Source organism: Diaporthe batatas (assembly GCF_019321695.1).
Source record: "Diaporthe batatas strain CRI 302-4 chromosome Unknown Contig00004, whole genome shotgun sequence".
NCBI classification, from domain to species: Eukaryota; Fungi; Ascomycota; class Sordariomycetes; order Diaporthales; family Diaporthaceae; genus Diaporthe; species Diaporthe batatas.
In genome coordinates, this window is record NW_025408551.1 from 1,485,730 (window position 1) to 1,506,822 (window position 21,093).

General features: G+C 55.9%; 6 protein-coding genes across 6 annotated transcripts; 3 read left to right on the plus strand and 3 right to left on the minus strand.

Annotated features, from left to right (window-relative positions):
* Window positions 1-3,090: 3,090 nt before the first annotated feature.
* Window positions 3,091-4,157, minus strand: KVR01_004159 (uncharacterized protein; the record flags this gene model as incomplete). Its single annotated transcript, XM_044786484.1, has 3 exons — window positions 3,091-3,363; window positions 3,406-3,523; window positions 4,093-4,157. The coding sequence occupies 3 exons, from the start codon at window positions 4,155-4,157 to the stop codon at window positions 3,091-3,093; spliced, it is 456 nt and encodes a 151-aa protein (XP_044646323.1).
* Window positions 4,158-4,412: 255 nt separating this feature from the next.
* On the plus strand, window positions 4,413-4,926 carry KVR01_004634 (uncharacterized protein; the record flags this gene model as incomplete). The annotated part of the gene is made up of 3 exons (XM_044794566.1): window positions 4,413-4,546; window positions 4,606-4,773; window positions 4,887-4,926. The coding sequence occupies 3 exons, from the start codon at window positions 4,413-4,415 to the stop codon at window positions 4,924-4,926; spliced, it is 342 nt and encodes a 113-aa protein (XP_044646798.1).
* A 605-nt stretch (window positions 4,927-5,531) lies between these two features.
* KVR01_004293 (uncharacterized protein) lies at window positions 5,532-13,283 on the minus strand. Its single transcript, XM_044790316.1, has 4 exons — window positions 12,754-13,283; window positions 12,537-12,638; window positions 10,812-12,464; window positions 5,532-10,755 (listed from the first exon to the last, which is right to left on the minus strand). The coding sequence occupies exons 1-4, from the start codon at window positions 12,841-12,843 to the stop codon at window positions 9,532-9,534; spliced, it is 3,069 nt and encodes a 1,022-aa protein (XP_044646457.1). The 5' UTR covers window positions 12,844-13,283; the 3' UTR covers window positions 5,532-9,531.
* A 341-nt stretch (window positions 13,284-13,624) lies between these two features.
* KVR01_004407 (uncharacterized protein) lies at window positions 13,625-15,647 on the plus strand. The gene is made up of 3 exons (XM_044793626.1): window positions 13,625-14,155; window positions 14,226-14,289; window positions 14,355-15,647. The coding sequence occupies exons 1-3, from the start codon at window positions 13,860-13,862 to the stop codon at window positions 15,561-15,563; spliced, it is 1,569 nt and encodes a 522-aa protein (XP_044646571.1). The 5' UTR covers window positions 13,625-13,859; the 3' UTR covers window positions 15,564-15,647.
* On the minus strand, window positions 14,277-17,266 carry KVR01_004088 (uncharacterized protein). The gene is made up of 4 exons (XM_044792524.1): window positions 16,951-17,266; window positions 16,804-16,885; window positions 16,193-16,736; window positions 14,277-16,119 (listed from the first exon to the last, which is right to left on the minus strand). Exons 1-4 carry the CDS (start codon window positions 17,108-17,110, stop codon window positions 15,970-15,972), a joined length of 936 nt encoding a protein of 311 aa, XP_044646252.1. The 5' UTR covers window positions 17,111-17,266; the 3' UTR covers window positions 14,277-15,969.
* A 2,057-nt stretch (window positions 17,267-19,323) lies between these two features.
* Window positions 19,324-20,920, plus strand: KVR01_004524 (uncharacterized protein; the record flags this gene model as incomplete). The annotated part of the gene is made up of 2 exons (XM_044793708.1): window positions 19,324-19,397; window positions 19,450-20,920. 2 exons carry the CDS (start codon window positions 19,324-19,326, stop codon window positions 20,918-20,920), a joined length of 1,545 nt encoding a protein of 514 aa, XP_044646688.1.
* Between the last annotated feature and the right edge of the window lie 173 nt (window positions 20,921-21,093).

Below are 21,093 nucleotides of genomic sequence, written 5' to 3' on the forward strand. Positions count from 1 at the left end.
ACCCTACGCCTCGAAAGCAAGCAAGCAGCTTCGTGAGACGATAATGGTCGTGGGGTCACGGTGCGGCTTCAGGACCCAAAATACACCCTCACGCCCCATGCCCGACTCCACCTGCGTGTGTTTTCGGAGACGTGACCAGGCTGATAGATATTCCACAAGCCGACTTCGACCCCGTCCTCTTGGGCCCCATCCCCTTTTCTTACCTCCTCCGCGCTGCATCACCACTGCCGAGGATGCCCTTTCCTACAGATTACAGAAATAACTGAGGACGGGTCTCTCAACAAAAACAAGCGCCGAAATGGCCCGGGGGCTGGCCTGCGCCGCTGCTGCCATTGTCGCGGGAAATTAACACTGCCCCGGAACTGGTGATTTACACAAGCAATTGCAAGGGACACAAATCATCCAAGCACAAATATCATTGTGATCCAGGACAATGCGCCAGCCAGCTACCGCCTCCTGCCCGTGTAACACAGTCCTAACGCAAAAGGATTCGGTGAACAGTATGGCTGCTCACTCATCGCCACACGCTCCCCAGCCGGGACGCTCGAAATGTCCTGAGGCCCTGTCGTCCCACTCCACAAGTCACAAGTGGGTATGCCCCATCACGGGGGTCAGCGATCAGCGAGGCCTTCGGAATCGCGTAGGCGGAATTAAATTCATCATTTACCCACAGCGCTTGCCCGAGGTTCACCCGCGTTGCGCGCTGTGGGTGGTGGGTGACTCTGATTATTCTGGCAAGGCTGCCCATCCGATCTACAGGTCATGCATGCATGGGCAACACGATCGAGAGGGCGACTGATGTTTGATTCGTCCAAGTGCATCCGATACTGGCTGCTGTTGTTGCTTGACACCTTTGTGGCTTCCCACAGCGGTGATCGAGTCTGCATTTCTGGATGCCCTCCCAAGCCCTAGCCTACACATTGCGATTCATCGTGACATCTGACGCCGCGCGAGCTGGTGATACCACGGAGCTGCAGCTAGATAAGAGGCTGGGGCTGTGTCTTAGGCTGCTTGAGACATGACAGACATATGCCTACTGTGTAGCTTGTCGTGTCTTCGATATTGACTAAGATCATTTGTCTCAACTCAGTTCGACGCCACATGGCAGCCGCCCAGCAATCTCACGGGCTGACACTGGACTAAGAATTTTCGATTAGTCTTGAACCCATGGATTCCTCACGTGGCTCTTAGTGGCCAAGGGAGGCGCGAAGCTGTCGCACAGCGTTCGCATCCGTACGACATCCCAACCGCAGCTCATCTGGCCGAACCAGCTCCTCACGTCATGTTCAACCGGTCGGGATCGGCGAAGTCAGGTACAGTAACTATTCGGGGCGCACTGGCTCCTGTCCAGTGCCCGTCATGTCCACAATCCTTGTCCAGGAGGAGCCTTTAGCCAGATGCGTGCGTATCCTTCACACGCTGTCAGTTTTCGCGTGCCCTGAGTCGAGTCTGGACGGTAAGGTTTTGTTGCGACCTAGAGATCTAACACTTTTTGCCCAAGATATAATTACACAGCAGGCGCTATTACGGCTTGTGCAGAGCCATTGTCATCTCCACACGCGGCCACGCAAGCAAATATGATCACTCACTCTGTCATTACGCGCATTCGGCTGTCCTTCCCCTGGCGCGAATGTGGGCCCATCCTCCCGTCAATCTCCAGCTCGGCGCAGAGGCCAGTCAGCCCAGTGGTGCCAAAGCTGCGGATGTCAAAGCTTCCCGTCGGCAGCAGGGATGCACTCGCGACAATGTCTTCAAGTGGTAAAGAGCAACACGGCTAGCCTTGTCAGATCCAGCTCCGCTTCCACTTGCCCATTGGACCTGAGTCGCTACCGACGACGGGGATGGGCCTTGCAGACCCAACCGCTGTCAAGCACGCCAGCCTGATGGCGGCGGCAAATCCCGCCAAGCTGGAAACATGTCGCTGGTGGACAACTGCTGCCCCGACCTAGGATTGTGCATCATAATAATACCTGGACTACAGCACAAGACTATAATCCACGACAGGAAATTGCATTGCTCGGCAGATGCTCTTTTGTGAACGCCGGGGCTCTCACCGTCCTCTCAGGTCACGGCACATGGGACGAACTACTTCGCCGAGGTTTCAAGACAACGGGATCCGATGCCTGCCCAGGTGTCCGAATACCACCTGGCCGCGACACACCGTCGGCCCTTAATTCACAACGTGTTTCTCAACCTTGCCGCCCGTGTCGTCCATTCTGACTGGAATCCCAAGCGAGTGGGCGTACCGTACAGGCGGATGACTTGGGCAAGCTGCATTGTCGGACTCTAATTCTTGATATTGCCTGTCGGAAGGCACATCAGCCGCACCGACAGGCTCGGGGACAAGCCATTGGTTGCGACAGATACGTCGGAGGCAGCTTGGTCATACCTCGCGAATCTCGCAGGCGGCAGGCGGCATTTCCAGCAGACCAGAGGCAAATGGCTAGTAGGAATGACAACTGCGGCCTCCGCCTCTCGCTGCGTATAGTCGCGGCCGTAAACCCCATGTGTTCAGGGACGAGGAGCAGGATGGATCACTTGACTACTACGCCTAGTACCACAGTCGGACACGCGCACCTCGAGAACTACAAGGGCGGACGGCAAAGTCGCACAAGCATTTGAGAAGTACCAATGACGATCCGCATCGCCTTTGTGGCACAAACCCCAACATTTGGTTCTCCCGACCACGATATGTCGTATTCCGTGCCGGCATCCGTGGATCAGGATGCCAAATCTCAGCTCTGCGCGGCCCTCTCTGTGCGACGCCGTGTACGACGGCCACGGCTCACTCTCACGTTGCAGCCCTTGTTGTGCCGTGCCACCGAACAATGAAAAGGGATGATTCTACGGAGGGACGAAGCGCACAATCCACTGGCAGCGCTTCGCTCCTGAACGAAGTCAGCCTTGTCCATGACGATTGCTGGTATGCGCCGACGTAAGCGTCCGCCCCGCCAAATTACGGCCGCGGACAATGACCCCAGAGATTGGCGTCTGTGTGTTCATTACGAAGTCTCAGGTTCGAAAGCTTCACTCCAGCGCACGGTGGCTGGCCAACTGGCCTGCCGGTTCGTTCAAGCTACCGTCCAAGACCTATTCGTCGGGGTCTTGGCGCGACATGCACCCAGCTTTGGGGTGCAACCTGGCGCCCAGATGAGGACGGTCCAGCAGAACAGACATCCTTGGGTGGCACTGCCGGCCAATTGATCGTGTTGCAATGAGGGCTGAGGGGCCAAGGCCCAACCCGGAGCAACATGTTGCTGAAACCTCAAGCTGGGAGAATTGCCTCGGACCCGACTTTTGCACGGTTCCGCCGGGCAGCTCTGCAGTCCTGGTGGTCACCAAGTCCAATGGGAGGGACCGCATCTGTCGAACCGCGCATCACGGCTGTCCACCGCTGTCCCACGCAAGCTCCTCCAAAAATAATGTCGCGGCCCGTGTCGTGTGTGGATGCCTTTCGCCAGCTCTGAGGCAGGGACAAGCCTGCAGGCCGGGGTTGTCAACTCGAAACTTTGGGTGGTTGGTGCTAGGGGCCTAGGGTGCTGCCTTGAAGACAGGCCATATCAGACTCATATATTGCCTGGAATGATGGAATCGACATATCGATATTTAATGTCGCCCTACCGACTGACCACGCCTGCACGCCTGGACACGGCGACAGAATAGGACTAGACCTTGCTTGTGGGACCAACTGTTCGGGATTTAGATCGCGGCAACCCCTCCCACCCCCTGGTCAGGCTAATGTGCAAACGCGGAGATTTGTACCCATACCCACACGAGCAGAAAACGCGTCATCATGGCAGTCCAGGCTCCTGATCATCAGTCAGTTGGTGCTGTGGGACAGTGCTAGGAGCCTAGGAGTGCGTGCTTGCCCCTCCAGCCTGCCAGCCCTGAGGGCTGTCGGAGGACCCTGCGTGCACTGGAATCAGTGTCACATCACGGGCGGCGTCAACCGTACTTTGCAGTCGTCCTGAGACCCACGCTCACGCGAAATGAGCCACGTGTCTCGAGCCGGCATCTACTTAAGCTCCGAGAATGCGGGCACACAAAACAAATACAACGGCACAGACACGATGAGGTCGAGCCATCGCGAACAGAACAGGGACGGAGATTGCTTGGCAATATTGTTCCTGTTCAGGACGGGCGCCACTCGAGGTCATGTGATTAACGCATCGGCAGCAAGGTGCATGCGCCGACGAGACGGCTGTGCGTATACCATTATGTCTGTCTTCTCCGATGAGCTCGACTTGGCTCGGCTACAAACATGCATTTTGTTATGTGACAGATCACAATATATGACTAGGTATCAGACGATCTCGGACTAGTATTACCGGTCAGTGACAGGTTTGACAGCTCCCGCAAGGGGCGCGGGCGTGGTTGATGATTCGCTGATCCGCATCCCCCGTCCCTCAAAAATGCTACCCAGCGCCTGCGAGACCCATGTGGGACTCGCGACTAAAGACACATTAAGTCTACTCCGAGCGTGGAAGGCGGAGGGCACTCCAGCAAGCCCACGTCGGGCTGGTAGGGTGGTGTCAAAACCCACCAAGTCCACCCACCAAGTCCACCCACCCAGACCCCCATGCCGGCTGGCTGATCCCAAGGAAGGATCGTCACGACCAACCAAACTCCACAAGCCGCCGACGGTTGGGGAGCAGGGTCGGAAGCCGACCCTGTCCCTCGGGGGACGCTTTCCTGGACACACAGACCTCACTCGGCGTGCTCTTTTTCGACCGTGATCTCGACCAGGTATATGAAATCGATCCACAAGAGGCCGTTGCCGCTCTCGCCAGACTGGAGTGGACCCGGCCTCAACGGCCCTCGGGATAACTCTGTTGAGACAATCTCGGTGCGATCATAATCTCCGTCCAGTATGGCTTTGTGTGAAGGCAGACAGCCCGTCAACATTCTGTCTGGGGAACCTTATGACTTCTTGATATGCCCATCCGGGACCGTTACCTCGACATTGGCACGGTCTTGGGGTTACATTATCCTACCTCCGTCCCACTCCGGGCCGGGATATTTTCAGCGTCGAGTCAGCGGCGGCTCCCGCTGCGCGACTGTTGTGGGCACGAGGACCTCGCTTGGACCATCATGCACAAGTCTGGCAAAAGATTGAGCCAAAAGTCCACCATGCACCGCAGCGACGGCTGCTTGTGTGTATGCAGCCCGATCCTTTCCAGCGGCACAGATCTATACAGAAAGCCAGCAAATGCCAATTACGCGGAGCCCACAGCGGCGACAGCCCCGGCAAGGCGAGTCCGTGCCGGCTGTCATAGATGGCTTCGAAATCCTTCCGCCTGGGATGGCACTGGCTTCCACCCAGCTAATGCAGTCAGGGGCGGGGCGGCGAGCTGTCATCACCGGCCTGACAGGGGAGCACGAGCGAATCGCAGTGCCGCGGGCAAACCCTGGGCGGGTCGTCTTGAAAGAGCGACACATTTCAGGGGGTTCAAGTAGGGCTTACCCTTGAACCTGGGAGAACCATGATGGTGGGAACCCTTGTCTCGATTCTGAGAGGGGGAACCTGTCCACAGAGATCGACCCCGTCAAAAGTCCCAGGCCCCGCCGGCCGTCGCGATTAAAGTGACAAGCTCCACGGCAAACGCAAGGACATGCCCAGTGCCTGGTACCAGATCAGGCCATGGAAATCTCCGTCTCGTTCTCTGTGCTCTCGCCCGCCATTCCACTGCGTGGGGACGGATTAACATTCTTGAGTTTTGGGGACGCCAGGGTCGATACGGGCCTTTGTCGACACGAGTCTGAGCGAATGTTAAATGTGCGGCCGAAGAATGGAGACATCTACAAAGCTTGGGCTCCATAAACTACCAGGATGGCCGGATAACCCGCCAGGCATGGCCCGAGTTGTTGCAACTGTAGCGAGAATCCGGCTGCCTGTCGCATTTGAGCCCCAGTGGCACTGGACTTGTTTGCTTTCCACCGTCCAGGTAGGGCGTGCAGGGGGCAATGGCCGCGAGGCACGAGGCGCGATGTTTCTTCAGATGCCCAGCCTTGTTCGACGTCGTCCGCAGGGGCCATCTGGGTCCTGCCGAGAAGCACGTCCTGCAGGAAATTCACTCTGACCAGTCGCGAAGAGCGTCCCCCGCAAGCCGCTGGCGTTTTGGTTGTGGTAGGGCGACCTGGGCGACGAGATTGACACGAACATCGTCGCCAGGGTGTGCAGCCGGTCAGACGATTGATAGGCAGCTGACGGGGAGGAGGCGGGCGTGGCGCAGCCATCCCATCTCCCTTGACGTCTCAAACTTTGGCCGCAACAGCGAATCGCGCTTGCTACATCGACCAAAAAATCCCCGAGACGCCATGCTTTTCAGCCAAAGTCGTGTTGTTGCCAGACGAAGATTCCCAACAAGGCTGGCTGTGTGACGTGCATACACTGACAGGTTTCCGGTCTGGCATCGGGACTCTCGAACGTGCCTGTGCGAGAAGCACGACGTGGCGAGTCGTGGCAAACAATATTCTTCCCTTACGGTGCCCTGTCCCGAGTTTCGAAACCTGTGACGGGACATTGCTATGTAGGAGGCTGCTTGGGAGGAAAGAAGAAACGGGCTAAAACACCCCAGGCCCACCACACGCCCTATCGCAACTGGCGATAAGCTGAGGCTCCGTGGCTGGAAAAGAAACAATTTCCTGGGCCTAACCAGGCCAATACCGCGGTGCCTACCGAGCCGGACCCAGGACGGCTGTTCCTCTTTCGTCGCCGGCCCCTTGGTTTGCACCTGACGACCGGACATTGTTACGGCGAGGGCGGACCGACACTTCTTTTTCATGCCCCGCCCAGACGGCCAACCCCAGGATTATTGTATTCAGGGAGGATATGTGATCTTCCCAAAATGGATGATGCTGCGAATCTGCATACCCAGACACTAGACGTTCTCCGTCACTCGTGCTGCGCTCGCCCACACACTCAAGGCGGCTCAATGCACACACGATCGGTCCGGTCACCACGCATATGCGCAGGAACTTGATCCCATCTTTCCCACTTCTCGTCTCTTATCTGCGCGGGACAGTTTTGGGACAGTTCTCCCCTGGACCGATGTGCTTGCTTGTGCCCCGGGCCAGCACCCACGACTTCAGGATCAGCTGAGTCCTCCGACATGCGCCTGGTGCGGTTGTCCTTGTCAACCTGCGACCTTGACTGAACCTTAATCTACACGGACACCACCCCGTTGACCCCTACCTCATCCCCAGAAATCCGGGCGCACCACGGACGGTGTTCGCAGCAGCGGTCGATGGCGGCGCCACCTCATACGCAGCCCTATGTATGTAGCATGTAGGGAGTATGGATGGTGAATGCATTGGATGTATGCGGAATGCATGCTATGTTTCTTTGGGAACCAATCGCGCATCCTCGCCCCAAGGGAGCTCGACGTGAGCTCCGCGATTGGGTGTGCGGCCGCCTCGGTTGGGTTTCTTGGGTGTGCTAATTTCCTTTTTTCCTTCTTATCCTTCTTCTTCATCCTTCCTTTTTGCTTCGATGTCGGGCCCTTGTGCGCACAATAGATTGCCATACAAGTGCCGCCGCTTGGGGACGAGGCAAGGGGGTCACGGGGGATGCGAGTGGTTTAGCTTGCTATCGGGCATCATAACCGGGCACCATCGTGATCTATCACATCGTCTCCTCCTTCCTGCCCTGGCTTGGCACGATGCAGGCCCGGAAGGAGGCTGGCTGGCTGGCTGGCTGGCTGGGCTTGGGCTTGGGCTCGGCCTCTACCGTTGCCTGGGTGAGGCTTGGGTGGTTGCACACCGCATCTACATGGACACAATGGGTACTCTGCCCGAACCGTCGGCTGTCAGGGGAAAGTATTTCTTCACGGTACCACCCTCCCCCGAAAAGCAAAAAACCGAATACGCGTAGGAAGCGAAAGAACCCTCGTTTCTTTAGTGGGGGTGCTGGTGGTTTCATGGTAGGTGCATGCATGCGGGCTGACGGGGGCTATAACTGGCACGCGATGGAAGGGCGGATGCGGGCTTGACGGAGGGAAGAGGCGGGATTGGGGGTGGGGGAGGAAGACGTTATCTCGCTTCGAGGCATTCGGCTCGTTTGTGTGTGGTTTTCTTGGAAATGGACGGATGCCTACCGACACGGAGTTTGAATTTTCCTTCTTCTTAGTTTGATGTTGTTGTTGGTGACTGAGTGAGTGAGCAAGTATCGACTTGGGATAGCCTAGCCGGCCCAGGGGTTCTCTTGATGACCGGCAGGGATGGTGGCGTTCACTTCGGCAAGTACACCAAGACTCCCAAACCCATGGGGTCCATTGTAGATGGATAGAGCCAGCGACCTGGCCATTCAGCCACGATGGGGTGATATCTGGGCCCGGGCTGGTTCGAGGGTGACACGCCGGGCGAAAGGTTCGGTTTCGGCGAGGCTGGGGACGTGGGAGGGAAGGTCAAGCGAAGGGAAGGGAAGGGATTGTGGATGGAGGGTTAATTTCTCATCCTCAGATCTGCCCTCGCCGTCGATCTTGTGTCTTGTCCGGCGGCGGCAGTTCTTCCGCGCACGTTGGATGGTGGTGTTGATGACGGCTACACTATCCCGCTGTGCATCCGCTATAGATATTGCATGTATATACGTGGTCTATTGCTGGACTGGGGATGGTGGTGCTGATGGACGACGAACCCCTTAGACCGAACTCTGGTATTTCGAGAACTCATTCAAGGGCCGGCATTGGGGAGACTCGGCCCTAAGGGCCCTACATAGTAATAAGCGATGCTGCTAAGAAGAACAAATTAAACAGGGCTGGAAGGATTCGAGTGTGTGTGTACACACTGTAGCATAGGTTGTCGTGCTGCATGGGGCGGGCACGGTGAAGTTGGATTTGTTTTGGGTCACGGTGCTAAACGGCTCGGTACTACGCTGTCCTGCTCTCCAACCCGTTGGCATCTCAATCTCACCCTCCATTGTGCACCGCAACGCTACCGTATCCTTCGTGCCCGGCCATCTGGGGCTTGGGCTACTCGCTGACGGGGTATTCCCAGGTCCGTGGAGCGAACGCGACTGCCTGCTCGCCACCCCGTCACGGCCTTTTCCTGCAGCTAAGCTGCCTAGCAAGGCACGGCCTATGGCCCCAGGGCGTCAATCTCAGCTTGGAACTTTGCTTGCTGCTTGCTGGCTGGCTCGGTGTCGCAGTTCTTGGTTTGTGCGACGGCACAAGGACGATCTGTGCCAATTCTTTTTGAATGAAGTCTATCTAGTGGAAACGAAACCCAACCTCGTGTCCATGTTCTTGGTACCCCGAGAAGAAGGGGTCGTGAGGGGGTCGAAGGGGAAGAAAGGGAACGTGAGGTTGCAAATCCTGGCCCGACTGGGTGACTACCTCACCTTCCCTCAGCTTGCCCCCCTGCTCGCAGAGCTCCAGCACATCTATGTAGCTTCATGGCCGTGCTGCGGTGACACTAGCCAGGGTTATATTCAGATCTGGTGGATTAAGATCTGTGGAGGGTATATGTACATTGAGTGGCACGATCGCCGACAATGGCGACCGTCATAGCGGCCGGCGACGCGTCCTCCTTGCCTCATTTCCCGCCGGTGTTGCTTCGTAACCGCTTCCAGAGCCCCTGTCTCTGCTGCTGCTGCTGCTGTTGCTGCTGCTGCTGTGTTTCACGGCTGTTGTTGCGGATGTGCTTCTTGCTGCCGGAGGTAGCGCTCGACTGCTGGCTGATCACACTGCCGACATCAGTCCCCGCCGCGGACCGACCCAATCCTGGGACGTAGTAAGGTGATGGCGAGGCCTCTCGGGGGTCGATCTCGTCGAAGTCGTCATAGTCTGGGGACGGCATCTCACCGAGCTTGTCCGGGAGCCTCTCGTTGGGGAAGGAGTAGCCTGCTTGCAACGTTCCGTTGGCGTTCTCTCGCATCTTGTCGAGGCCTGTGGCGAGGTGGCCCACAAGAGGGCCCTTTCTGCTGTCGAAATAATCATGGTCATTGAACGCCGTCTCCTGATCCTTTCTCGGCGGCGCCGGCGGTGCTCGCGACGGCGGTGGCGTCCCCATGTTCTTGTATAGATCGGGGAACCGAGCCTTGAATTCTGCCTCCAGTTCTCTCTGGTGCTCGTCCACGACCATGGCACGCTCCTTGACCACGGCTGGTGTGACTTCGTGACCTATAGCAGGCTCCTCGCGCTCAACCCGGCGCAGCCACTCCTCGAACCGCGCGTGCTTCTGCCTCAGCGTGTCCACGGTAGGGGGCGTGGCGGCCCTGAGGCTGTCCTCATATTTCTTTGCGGCTTTTGTCATCCTGTCACCCGTGATATACTTGTCGTACGAGAGGCAGAACTCGCGGAAGGGGCCTTTCATAAGGAAGCACCTTCCGGACCAGCTGCCCTCACCCCTGAACTTGTCCAGCAGCGCCTGTGCAACGGGGCATTCCCATGACGCCTCGATGTTCCTGTCATAGACAACCATACATCTCGTCCTGCTCCACCTGGAGAAGGCTCTGCGGCTCTGCTCATCGGTGAATGTTCGGCCAAGCATGTCTAGGCTGGCCGTCGTGAGGAACTTCAGTGGCAGACGTAGATTGATTGCACCGTGGATATGTGACTTCTGGAATTCTGATGGAGACCTGAGGTCAACAAAGAGGATTTGGGCTGGGTTGAAGATCCCGAGCAGGTCATTCAAGTGGCCAGGGAGAATAGTTTGTGGCCCGGGTTGGCGAGGCTGGCTGTCCAGCCTGCTGTCCTCGGATTTTGTGTTTTCCATGTTTGCTGCCTTCTCTCTTTGCCGTCGATGGTGGAACCAAATCTGAATCTGTCAGTATTCTGCGCTGCGAAAATGCTGAGTGTCCACAAAGTACACACCTTGACGTCTGTAGCTTCGATTCCGAGATGAGAAGCATAGTACTCTGTTGTTCCGTCACTCGGATGCGGGTCTTTCTGATAATAGTCTTCTAATCGCGCCACGACATGCGCAGCTAGAGCTGGGCCTTCGGGGACGTCGTTGTCATTCTCAAATATTGTCCTCTTTGAATTCCGAGATTGGTTGAGCAGAGGTTTACGGATGATTCCACCCTCAAGTGCTGCCTCTCCCAGTCCCATGACAGCGGACAATGGAGCTGTGCGGAAGGAGGCCATCGAGCGTGAGGATTTGATTGATGGATTTTCTGGATTGCCCAGGGGCACCCGCGTGAGCGTTTGAGAAGACAGCTGGTCCGGGTGTATTGACATACTCGTCTGGGTTCGCCAGTTGCCTGACCTGTTCCCGCCCCTATGGGGTCCAGCAACATCAGTCAGTGGGTTATTCTGCTGTGCAGTGGGGCTGCGAGGATACGCTGGCATTGATGGTGCGATAATGCTGTCTCTGAATGTTGTTCCCGAGAAGACAGATGCCCGGTCGCTCGAGTACAGATCAGCCAAGGTTTCAGCAGACGCCTCAGGCTCCGGAGGGGCTTTGACGAGGTTGTTGGACCGAATGAACGCCACGAAGGAGCAAGCTTGGTCCTCAGGAAGAAGGTCCCAGATTGTAACTGGCATGGACAGAAGCAGCAGCGTGGAGTGGCTCTTGAAGACGCCTTGTACCGTGACGTATTTGGCCAGGGCTGGAAAACTGGACAGCCACTGCTCCCAGGCATTCAGGTCCAGTCTCTGGTCGTCTTCCAGTGCCAGAGAAATCATCACATGGGGCTTGTCCTCATTCGGTTCCGTGAAGCAGCCATTTTCTTCTGGCCCTCGACCCAGCAGCCTTGCGTCTAGGGAGCTGGAGGGCTGAGGCGGTGATGGAGGCTGTGGATCATCTGGGATCATCCGACTCATTTCAATGCTGGGTGCCTTGTGGTCCGATGTCATCATAAAGTGTACAGGAGTCGACCGAGCCTCGAATCGTTTCCCATTGATGCGAATAGGCCGGGGATGTTTTAAACGTGCCAAAACTTCGGCATGTAGCATGGCTGCTGAGAATGTTCTCAGCCTCCACTCTCCAAGTACCTCTATGAGCGCATTCGTAAACGAGTATCTCCCGGGGTCCGGTGCGATAGCATCCCAGCTTGAGGCGGATATTGTCTCGGTGATGCTCTTGCCATTAGGGAAGGTTGCCGAAGCTGCCCCTGAGCAGCAATCGAGTAAGATCAGGACGTCCGATATGGAGCGCTCCAGGAGGGTCTGAATGGCAGACCACTGCAACGATGGGGATCCGGAGTGTCGAGTTGCACACCAGGTGCTCTGTCTCGACTCGTCGATCTTGGCATGGCCGCCATAGTAGACAACAAAAAGGGTATCATCAGACTCGTGCTCCTTGATAAGAGCGCCGATCTTGAGCATTAGATCCAGGTGCGGATTTTCCGATGGTATTGCGAAAATATCGGTATTAAAGCCATAGTCTCCACTGAAGCACGTTGCCAGGTCCTCAAGTTCTGGCAGCACGAAGAGGTCGTCGGTTTTCCAATGAAGCAGAAGTACCTGGACGTTTTTGTACCGCTGGGAAGACCGGCCTCTGTTTGGGAAAGCCCTACTGGCAGACTATTTGGCGGGCCATGTCAGTTGACCTGCACTTTTGCTCGGCGGCATGGCAGCAGATAGGAAAGTCCTCACCTCTTGAAGAGTTTGAGCGAAGGTATCCAAGTGTTTCACATGGTAGCTAACGCGACTTGTGTCGTGGGTGGCCGAGGGAGCATCACCGATACCTGAGCCGTACTGTATACAGAGGAACGGTGAGTTGAGAACAGGAGATTGCTCGGGGCGCATGGTGAGACGAGGAGGATATGGAGAGGAAAGGAGGCGATCGCAACAGACACACAGACAGACATACAGTGGAGTCAACGCTGCTGGTGGAACTTCCGCCGTCCGGCCTCCTCGTCCTTATAGCAATATACGGCTGGGGCTGCTGCAGGTTCGCCATGACCGCCGCCGTAGCCGGGCCAGACTTTTATCTCTAGCCTGGAACGGATCACCGAAGCAAGGACGGAAATGCGCGCTGCACAAGCAGCAAGGTATCAATGAATGCGGAGACTAGCAAAGGTAGACAGACCGGCGGTAGACCGGCGGTAGACCGGCGGGTCGGGGAAATACACGGCGACAAGAAATGACAAGACACACGAGACAGGACAAGACAAGACAAGTTCTTCAAACAGGGGGTATCAAGGAGTAGGAGATGGACAGGTGGACGGAAGGAAAAAGATTAACGGAGAATTCCTGAGAAGAGCGACGACGCTTTGGGCGATCAGAGGGATATCTGGAACAGGACACCCCATTGCCCAAGACATGAAATATGGCCAGACATGCCGTCGGAGGGAGGCCTTTCTGGCAGCTAAGTGGGTGCATTGATGCCAACGGGCGGGCGCTTGGGACGATGTGTCGTCGGGAAACCCTGAGGCAGTTTGGAGGGCTGTCGTCGGTCATCGAATGCGGCTTAGCGGCCGAGGCAGATCGGTACATGTTATCTGCACGGCGCGGGCAGGGGCGGACATGTACTTCTCCGTGGGGGGACCCGTGAGCTTGGGCCGTGCAGGTAGCCTCCTCTAACCCCAGTCAATGCCTCTGACGGCTCGGTGAGGCAATCGAGCTGTCGGCTGACCAGCGAGGCAGCTGCGAGGTACCTCCCATGTAACATAACCTGCACAGTACACAGTAGCTTCCACTAGGCTAGGTAGGCATGCCATCACCCCACACCTACCACACTGCACAGCTCCTCATCACGGGTCACATCGCTGAGAGGGGATAGACCAAGACTGCTATTGTACACATCTAGACCACCGTCCATGATCGCATAATTCCAGCCGCACAGCCCTATCACCTCCAGCTCTGTTATCACCTATGTACAGCCCGGCTTTATAGAGACCGGATCCACTCGTCCGAACTATTGCCGCAGGCACTTGGCCAAAGGGAGGACACCAGCAGAAGACGGGCAGCGCCAACATGAGGGAGAGGATCACCTTCCTGCACAGGCCGGAGGATGCTGTCGATCCGGCCTCCATAGCTGTCACTGGCACCAGCCTGACAGGCCCAGCCTTGTCTGCTGCTCGAGAGGACCGCATCACCCTGGCCCTCGAGGAGCTGCCCGAGGAGCTGCGCCAGGTCTTGCAGAGCTGTCACGAGCTTCACATAAGATGGGTCAGCACTCATCCCTACGACACCATCAGCCCTCTCTACTCCCGCCTGTCGCCTGGCCTTCACGTCTTCTTCACTCCTCGAGCGGACTCGACCTTCCAAGAGTAGGATTTCCTCGTGGAATCAATCATGTTTTTTCTTACAAATTACACGTGCTGACACAGAGAGAGACAGTGGTGAGCAGCTGTGTGTCGCCCTCAAAACGGCATTCGGTAGCCTGGACTGTGATACGCCAAAGGTACTTTTATGCTATGAAACGTCCCAACACCACACTCCCCGGGCCGCTCGCTAACATGGCACCAGGAGTCCTTCACCTCACTGCCGAGCGACCGCTTCTCTCACTCTACCGCCTTTCAGTATTATCAGCCCCTGGATGACCTCTCGCTCTTCACTGAATACCTTGGCAAGGATGTCTGCCCCTTGCCAGCATCTGCATCATCGTCCTCCGCCACCTCATCATGCGCCTCCCGCGTTGAGTTGCTGTCCACCGCCAACTCCCTGGATATCTCTTACGACACCATCTCCCACGCACTCAAGGTGACCGGGACATGGGGCTTCCAAGAACAGCCTCTGCGCGTCGTCGCACCCGAGGCCAGCAACCACCGTGTCGAGGTCGGCATCCTCGCCACGGACAAGCCCCACGGCATAGAGCCGCATGAGCTGGGGCTCTCGGGCTCGCTCACAGTCCTGAGCCAGGACAAGAAGCCCTCCGCCACCATCTTCAAGTTCCCAGCCCGCCACAGGCGCGTCGATGGCGCCTCCTTCTCCGCCGCCTTCCTGCAGCCCACGGGCCTCCACCCCACGCTACAGCTCCGGCTCCACGGTGCCTCTGCCGCATCGCCCCCGGACTTGGGTACTGACGGGGAGGGTGGCTCTTCCTCCCACTGCTCGCTGCACGCCCACCTGACCCTGCCACGGGCCATCTTCGCCGACAAGTACCAGCTAGCCGACCCGCTGTTCCTGGCCTCCAAGAACCTGACCGCCCTGCGCTACATCTCGCAGCCCGTCGACCTCGAGGCCCCCGACTATGTCCTGAAGCCGTGGGGCTCGGCCGCACTGCTGGAGCTTGCGCCGCCGACGGCAGACCCGGAGAAGTCGGACTGGACGGCAGAGGTGCCGCTCCACCTGCGCTACCTCAGCCCCGCGCCGGGGGGTTACCGCACGGCGCACCTGCCGCACCCGGCCGTGTTCTGGGCCTGCACGACCGAGGAGGGCACCAAGTTCCCCGCGAGCCCGTTCGAGCGCGTCAACCTCGGCTACGACGGGCTGTTTGGACCGCGCACCGTCTTCTGGCACGTCGACCCGGCGCCGGCGGACGGGGCCGCGAGGCTGCTCAGCGAGGTGCGCGTGCCAGTGCTGGACGTGGACAAGTCCGCCTGGGTCAGCGCCGGCACGGCCGCTGTAGTCCTGCTCGGGTTCGGGTGGATCGCGTGGAAGCTTCTCTCCGTGTACCTCAAGACGGGATATGGCCCGCAGCAGCAGATGAAGGGGCTGGAGAAGAAGCAGCAGTAGGGCAGCGGAGAGGGCTCGAACTGGGAACAACACGGGTTTAACGGGGTTTCCGGGCGTCGGTGTTTCGAAGCATATTATATCCGCTTCTAGTATATTTCTCTCTAAACTTTTGATCAGATCCCATCCCCAATGTCTCCATTCGCCTAGACCAATTGCATGTGCTTCTCTCAATCGCTGCAGCCCGATTTCTCGAGCGTAGGCCGGTCGGTATCCGTTTTAGCATTATACACCGCTTGAGGAAACCATATACATGACTCGGAAGCCGGAGCTTCCGGGTCCATCCCCAAGTGCCGAGGTTTCCGCGTTCCCCGGAGTTTCTACAAGCCCCGACAAGTTCGGTCTGGCACAAGGCTGACCGTGTGCTGACTGAGCGTATCGACGTCCGATCCATCCGTCGCGTAGGCTCTTAGAATGCGAAGACCTGGTCCTCGAGCTTGCTCACGGGCCTGGCCTTCTTGAAACCGATGGCCTCGGTAGTCTTCTTCAAGCCGCTGATCATGGGGGGAGGGCCGCAGAGCAGGATCTTGACGTCGTCGGCGGGCTTGGGGAGCCATTTCTGCAGGTGAAAGTCAGCACCACCGTATCGCGAGCACACAGGTACAATTAGTAGGAGAAAGCAGAGAGCTTACCTGGATCATATCAGCGGTGACGTAGCCAACGCCGCCGGTCCAGCCCTCAGGGGGCTTGTCCAGGACGTAGTGGACCCTGAAGCCCTTGTCCTCGGCGGCGAGGGCGTCGAGGTCCTCCTTGAGCAGGATGTCCTGCTTGGTGACGTTGGCGAAGATGAGGTCGACCTCGGTGCGGTCGCCGGCCTTGCGGCCGCGGATGATGGCCTTGACGACCTGCAGCATGGGGGTGATGCCGGTGCCGCCGGCGATCATGCCGAAGTGGCGGACCATGTTGGGGGTGTAGTTGAAGGCGCCCTTGGGCCCGCGCACGCGGATGGTCTGGCCGACGTTGACGGAGGCGAGGTGCTTGCTGATGTTGCCGGTGGGGTACGACTTGATCAGCAGGTCGAAGTAGCCGGCCTGCTCGTCGCCGCTGATGGGGGTGTAGGACCGCACGATCTCCTTGGTCGTGCCATCGGGCTGGGGCAGCACGGCGCCGATGGAGATGTGCTGGCCGATGGGGAGGCCGAGGATGTGCTCTGAGCTCGGCAGGTTGAAGCGGTAGCTGCGCGCGGTTCGTCAGTCAGCGGGTTCTGGTCTGGTCAGGTCAGGTTCGGTGGCGCAGGACATACATGGCGGTGTTGTGGGACAGGATGGTCTTCTCCTTGAGCTCAAACTCTTGGAAAATATCAGGCTTGAGGGTCTTCTTGGGTTCTGCGGCGGATGGCTGTCAGCTGGTATGTTGGGGACTCAGTAGCAGTCAAGGATGGGAAACTCACGGCTCCTCAGGAACTTGATGGCGCTCAGCGCGAGGGTGACGAGGACGGCGTACGGGAGCCATTCCTTCTTGACAATGGCAACACCGACGACCAGCAGACCGGCGGGGATGTAAATCCCGTCAATGTACTTTTTCGAGCTCAGAGGTTCCTTTGTCGCCATTGTGTGATGAGAGGCTGGCTGCCGTGAGCTTGTCCGTACACACAGAGGGGAATGAAGGTGAATTGGCCGGGGCAAGTCGGTCAAGATTCGGGCTCTCTGTTGGGAAATAGTGAACACGCTCGGTTGAGAAGCTTCGGCGGCGGAGTCCGAATCGGCCCATATGCACAGGCTGACATGATGCTAGGTTCTGGGGGCCCAGCGGGAGGGGACCTTTTTTTGGTGGGGCGCTGGTCTAGAGCTACATACCTAGGTACTCCGTACACCCTTGGAATGGCAATCGGCGCCGATGGCGGTCCAACCCAGACTTGGGCCAGCACGTCCCAATGACAGTTATTAATTAACCTTGGCACCTCAAGCCGCAGCCACTTCGCGGGGCCCACTTGTGACCCGCGTGCCGACTGCACTTCTCGACTGCCACCAGTTCTTCAATTCCATTCAGTTTTATCATTTTCTTGAGCAAAAGTATCAACAAAAACCGGTGAGCTATGCTGATATTGCCCGGCAGCGTTTATGCGAGTCAGAGTAGGAGAACTGCAGAACCGGAACAGGACGGGGCCTGAGAGGACCGACGTGAAAGTGTAATTAACATGTAGTTGGTGACAAAATATGTCTATGCACAAGTTTCAAGTTCCTATAATTGGACCTGAAGTTGGAAGCTAGCTGGACCTGTGAATCTATATAGATGATGTGACCTGTCTACGTGGGAATTGCTTCAGGGTCCGCTGCGAGGCAATAGCCTCTTGGATGCTCTCTTCGAGTAAAGCCCCTACGAAAAACGTGCTGTGGAACCTTGTCATAAGTTCCATTCAGGAAGGACGTGAGAATACTCTGGAGGGTTCTCAAATTGCAGTTTTTTATTCCTCGAGGCAAGTCATATGATGAAGTGATGACCAGCCTCTGTTAGTCATCCGCCAATATGACTTCCACCCCTGGTATAAAAATCCATAAGCAAGTGTAGCGCCCCCTGTTCGAAATTAAAGTCATTATACATATAATACCTGTGATGCGGTCTGCGCTGCTGTTTTCGTGATTGGTTATATTATCCGTGCTGTATTCTTAGCTTTGTAGGTTTAGAGCGGTACCTGCTTAACGAGCCTTGCGGTACCTTTCCTAACTATCGGATAGTGATTAGACAGTTGTGCGTACTATTGTTCCTGGTTGACGGGGTAGTGTTGTAATGGTGAGCTCGGTACCTTTATACGTGCTGGGACTATCTCGCCCTGCGGTGACTTCTGCTAACTATAGTGGTTACTAGCTATTTAGATTTTTAGTGTTTAATTTAGTTTGTGCTAGTTTATTAGGGTTGCACTGAAGGTTGGTATGATTTTCTAGGATGTGTGATTAATTAAATAATTTATATAATAAATAAATATAAAGTTTTTAAATTTTATTTTTAACTTTCTTCTTTTTTCTTTATTTCTTATATTAAAAAACTATTAAAAATCTTTATACCTTTTATAAATAATATTATTCTCTTTTTTTATCTCTCTCTCTCTCTCTCTCTCTCTCTCTCTCTCTCCTCTCTCTCCTTTTCTCTTTAAAAATATTAATTATAAAGTAAATAATCTTAATAAAGGATATATAGTTATTAATAACTAACTTTTTTAAATAAAATTACTTTAATCTTTTAATTAAAAGTTATTATATTAAAGTTAATAATAATAGTTACTTAAAAGTAATATATTAAATACTTTTAAGTAAAAGTACCTTAACCTCTATTTAATATATTATATAAAGTAGGATTTATATATAAGCAAGGGCCTATTAGGGATATAGAAGAGACCTTAAAGCTGAGCTAAATGGCACCTCGTTTCCCGTTCCACTGCCCGTCGCTCGCTTTCCATCTACTCTCTGTGGTCTCTTCTGACTCAACATCAGCGTACTGTTCTTTGGATCTCATATGGTGCGACTCTGCCCTCTGCAAGGGAAGCTTTCAAACTGGCAGACTTGGATTTGGCGGGGAATTCAACCCAAATTTCCTTCTTGACATTATCAACCGGCAATCTCGACAAGGTTGAGTTCGGCGCCGTTGTCCCGTGGTTTGCGGTCCTTTCCGAGGCACTCGAATACGAGGAGCGAATTTGCATCTGTGAATTTTGAGCTGCTGAAATCACTTCTTATCCGCGCAAGGTCATATCCCCATTCCACGTCTACTACTACTCGCCAGAGTCTATCACTCGTTCTTCTGGGAGTCACCCACTCTCGATCCCACCATGGTCCACTACTTCTTTGGGAATCACGTCGCCGACGGTGATGCAAACACCAGAATCCGCAGCATGGGCTGCCAGTAAGCATACACCACCCACTGTAGCAAACGTCGTTGGCCTAATCCAGCGCAGTGAAGGCTATCAGCTCGCCATGCACACGCTCGACCAGTACCGAGGCACCGTTGTGGCCTGCCGCTACGGCCTGCCACCTACTCTTGCCCGCCCCGAGGCCCTCGAGACCCTCCAAGGCCGATTCTGTGACGCTGTCGCCCGGGTTGTCCTTGCCCAGCCCCATCTACAAGTCGGCATTGTTGGAGAGAATACGAAAAACCCTGGATTCGTTTGCCTTGAGCGACTTGACTTCCGAAATCATTTTGAATGGAGAACGCTTGACGACTCCAGTCAACTCGAGGCGGTGTATGTTGAGTCAATTCAAGCCCAGCTCGATTCCAGATATGACCACCTCTCAACCCAGCCCGGCTGGAGAGTGATCATATTACACAAGACTGGGGCCGAGTCCATGGAGGTGTTGTATGTTTGGAACCACCCGCATCACGACGGCGTGAGCGGCAAAATATTCCACCAGCACTTGTTGCGAAGCCTAAATGAAAACTTGAAACAGGACAAGGAGCCCATGCTCAAGGTTCCGAAGGGCTCGGATAGTTGGTTTCTCAACCTTCCCGGCTGTTCTGATAAGTTGCCGCCCAATCCTGAACTCTTGTCTTCATGGCCCATGACACCATCATTTCTGCTGAGGGCTCTCTGGAAAGAGCTGAAACCGCCTTTGATTTTCCCACCTGGCAACACACATGCGACCTGGGCTCCAATAAAGACCACGCCCTTCATGACCCGCTTCCGTACATTCACCGTAGACAACGGCACCGTCACGAAGTTGGTGGCTGCTTGTCGCTCGCACAGCACCACCCTGACAGGTCTTGCCCAGGCCCTCGCTCTCGTCTCTTTCATATCCTTGCTTGAGGATATGAAGGGCTTCGCAAGCAGGACTCCTTACGATTTGCGACATTTCTTGCCCTCGCGCACTCGACAATACCCCTGGCTGGAGCCAAAAGAGATGATGTGTAATTATGTCTCGGTTGTGGAGCATGAATTCGACTCCAAACTCGTCGCCGAGATCCGTTCCAAGATGCTGGATCAGCCTATAGATACACCAGGCCTGCCTGCTGGTGTCATGGAAGTGGTCTGGTCCGTTGCGGCTCGAGTCCGCCGGGAGATTCAGGAGAGACTGGACTCGGGGGATCGGAACGATCTCATAGGCATTATGAAGTTCGTCTCGGACTGGCGGACTCAACAGCGAGCCGAGGCGAATAAGACGAGGTACTTGTCATGGCTCGTCACTAACCTCGGTGTCATCGACGGAGGAGCTAGTGACACAAGTGGACAAGAGGAAGGCTGGTCGTTGCGCCGGGCGGAGCTCGTTCTGAGCGCAGAGATTCCCTCCGCTGCATTCTCAGTGTCAATCTTTACCGTGAAGGGCGAGCAGATGTGTGTCACGTGCAGCTGGCAGGAATGCGCGGTTCACCCGAATATTGCCGAGGGCCTGTTGAGCAACCTGGAACGATGGTTGAATGAAATCGGAGCCTAGCTGTCGGTGTGGAGTAATGACCATCCTTCAATGTAATATCCATGTTTGCTATGCAAGTATCTCATGTGAAATTACGGTCATGATAGCAGTCCACGCTCCCCCGTATTCAGTCAACCGTTATCATTCCCAGACAAATGCCTCGCACATGTTTTCACAAATGAAGCCACAGATGG

Coding starts and splice junctions, on each gene's coding strand:
- KVR01_004293 (XM_044790316.1), bottom strand. CDS start 12,843: ATGGCGAACCTGCAGCAGCCCCAGCCGTATATTGCTATAAGGACGAGG. Junction 12,639..12,753: donor CCAGCAGCGTTGACTCCACT/GTATGTCTGTCT, acceptor CTCTGTATACAG/TACGGCTCAGGTATCGGTGA. Junction 12,465..12,536: donor TCGCTCAAACTCTTCAAGAG/GTGAGGACTTTC, acceptor CCCGCCAAATAG/TCTGCCAGTAGGGCTTTCCC.
- KVR01_004407 (XM_044793626.1), top strand. CDS start 13,860: ATGAGGGAGAGGATCACCTTCCTGCACAGGCCGGAGGATGCTGTCGAT. Junction 14,156..14,225: donor GCGGACTCGACCTTCCAAGA/GTAGGATTTCCT, acceptor AGAGAGAGACAG/TGGTGAGCAGCTGTGTGTCG. Junction 14,290..14,354: donor TGGACTGTGATACGCCAAAG/GTACTTTTATGC, acceptor ACATGGCACCAG/GAGTCCTTCACCTCACTGCC.
- KVR01_004088 (XM_044792524.1), bottom strand. CDS start 17,110: ATGGCGACAAAGGAACCTCTGAGCTCGAAAAAGTACATTGACGGGATT. Junction 16,886..16,950: donor CATCAAGTTCCTGAGGAGCC/GTGAGTTTCCCA, acceptor CATCCGCCGCAG/AACCCAAGAAGACCCTCAAG. Junction 16,120..16,192: donor TCACCGCTGATATGATCCAG/GTAAGCTCTCTG, acceptor TTTCACCTGCAG/AAATGGCTCCCCAAGCCCGC.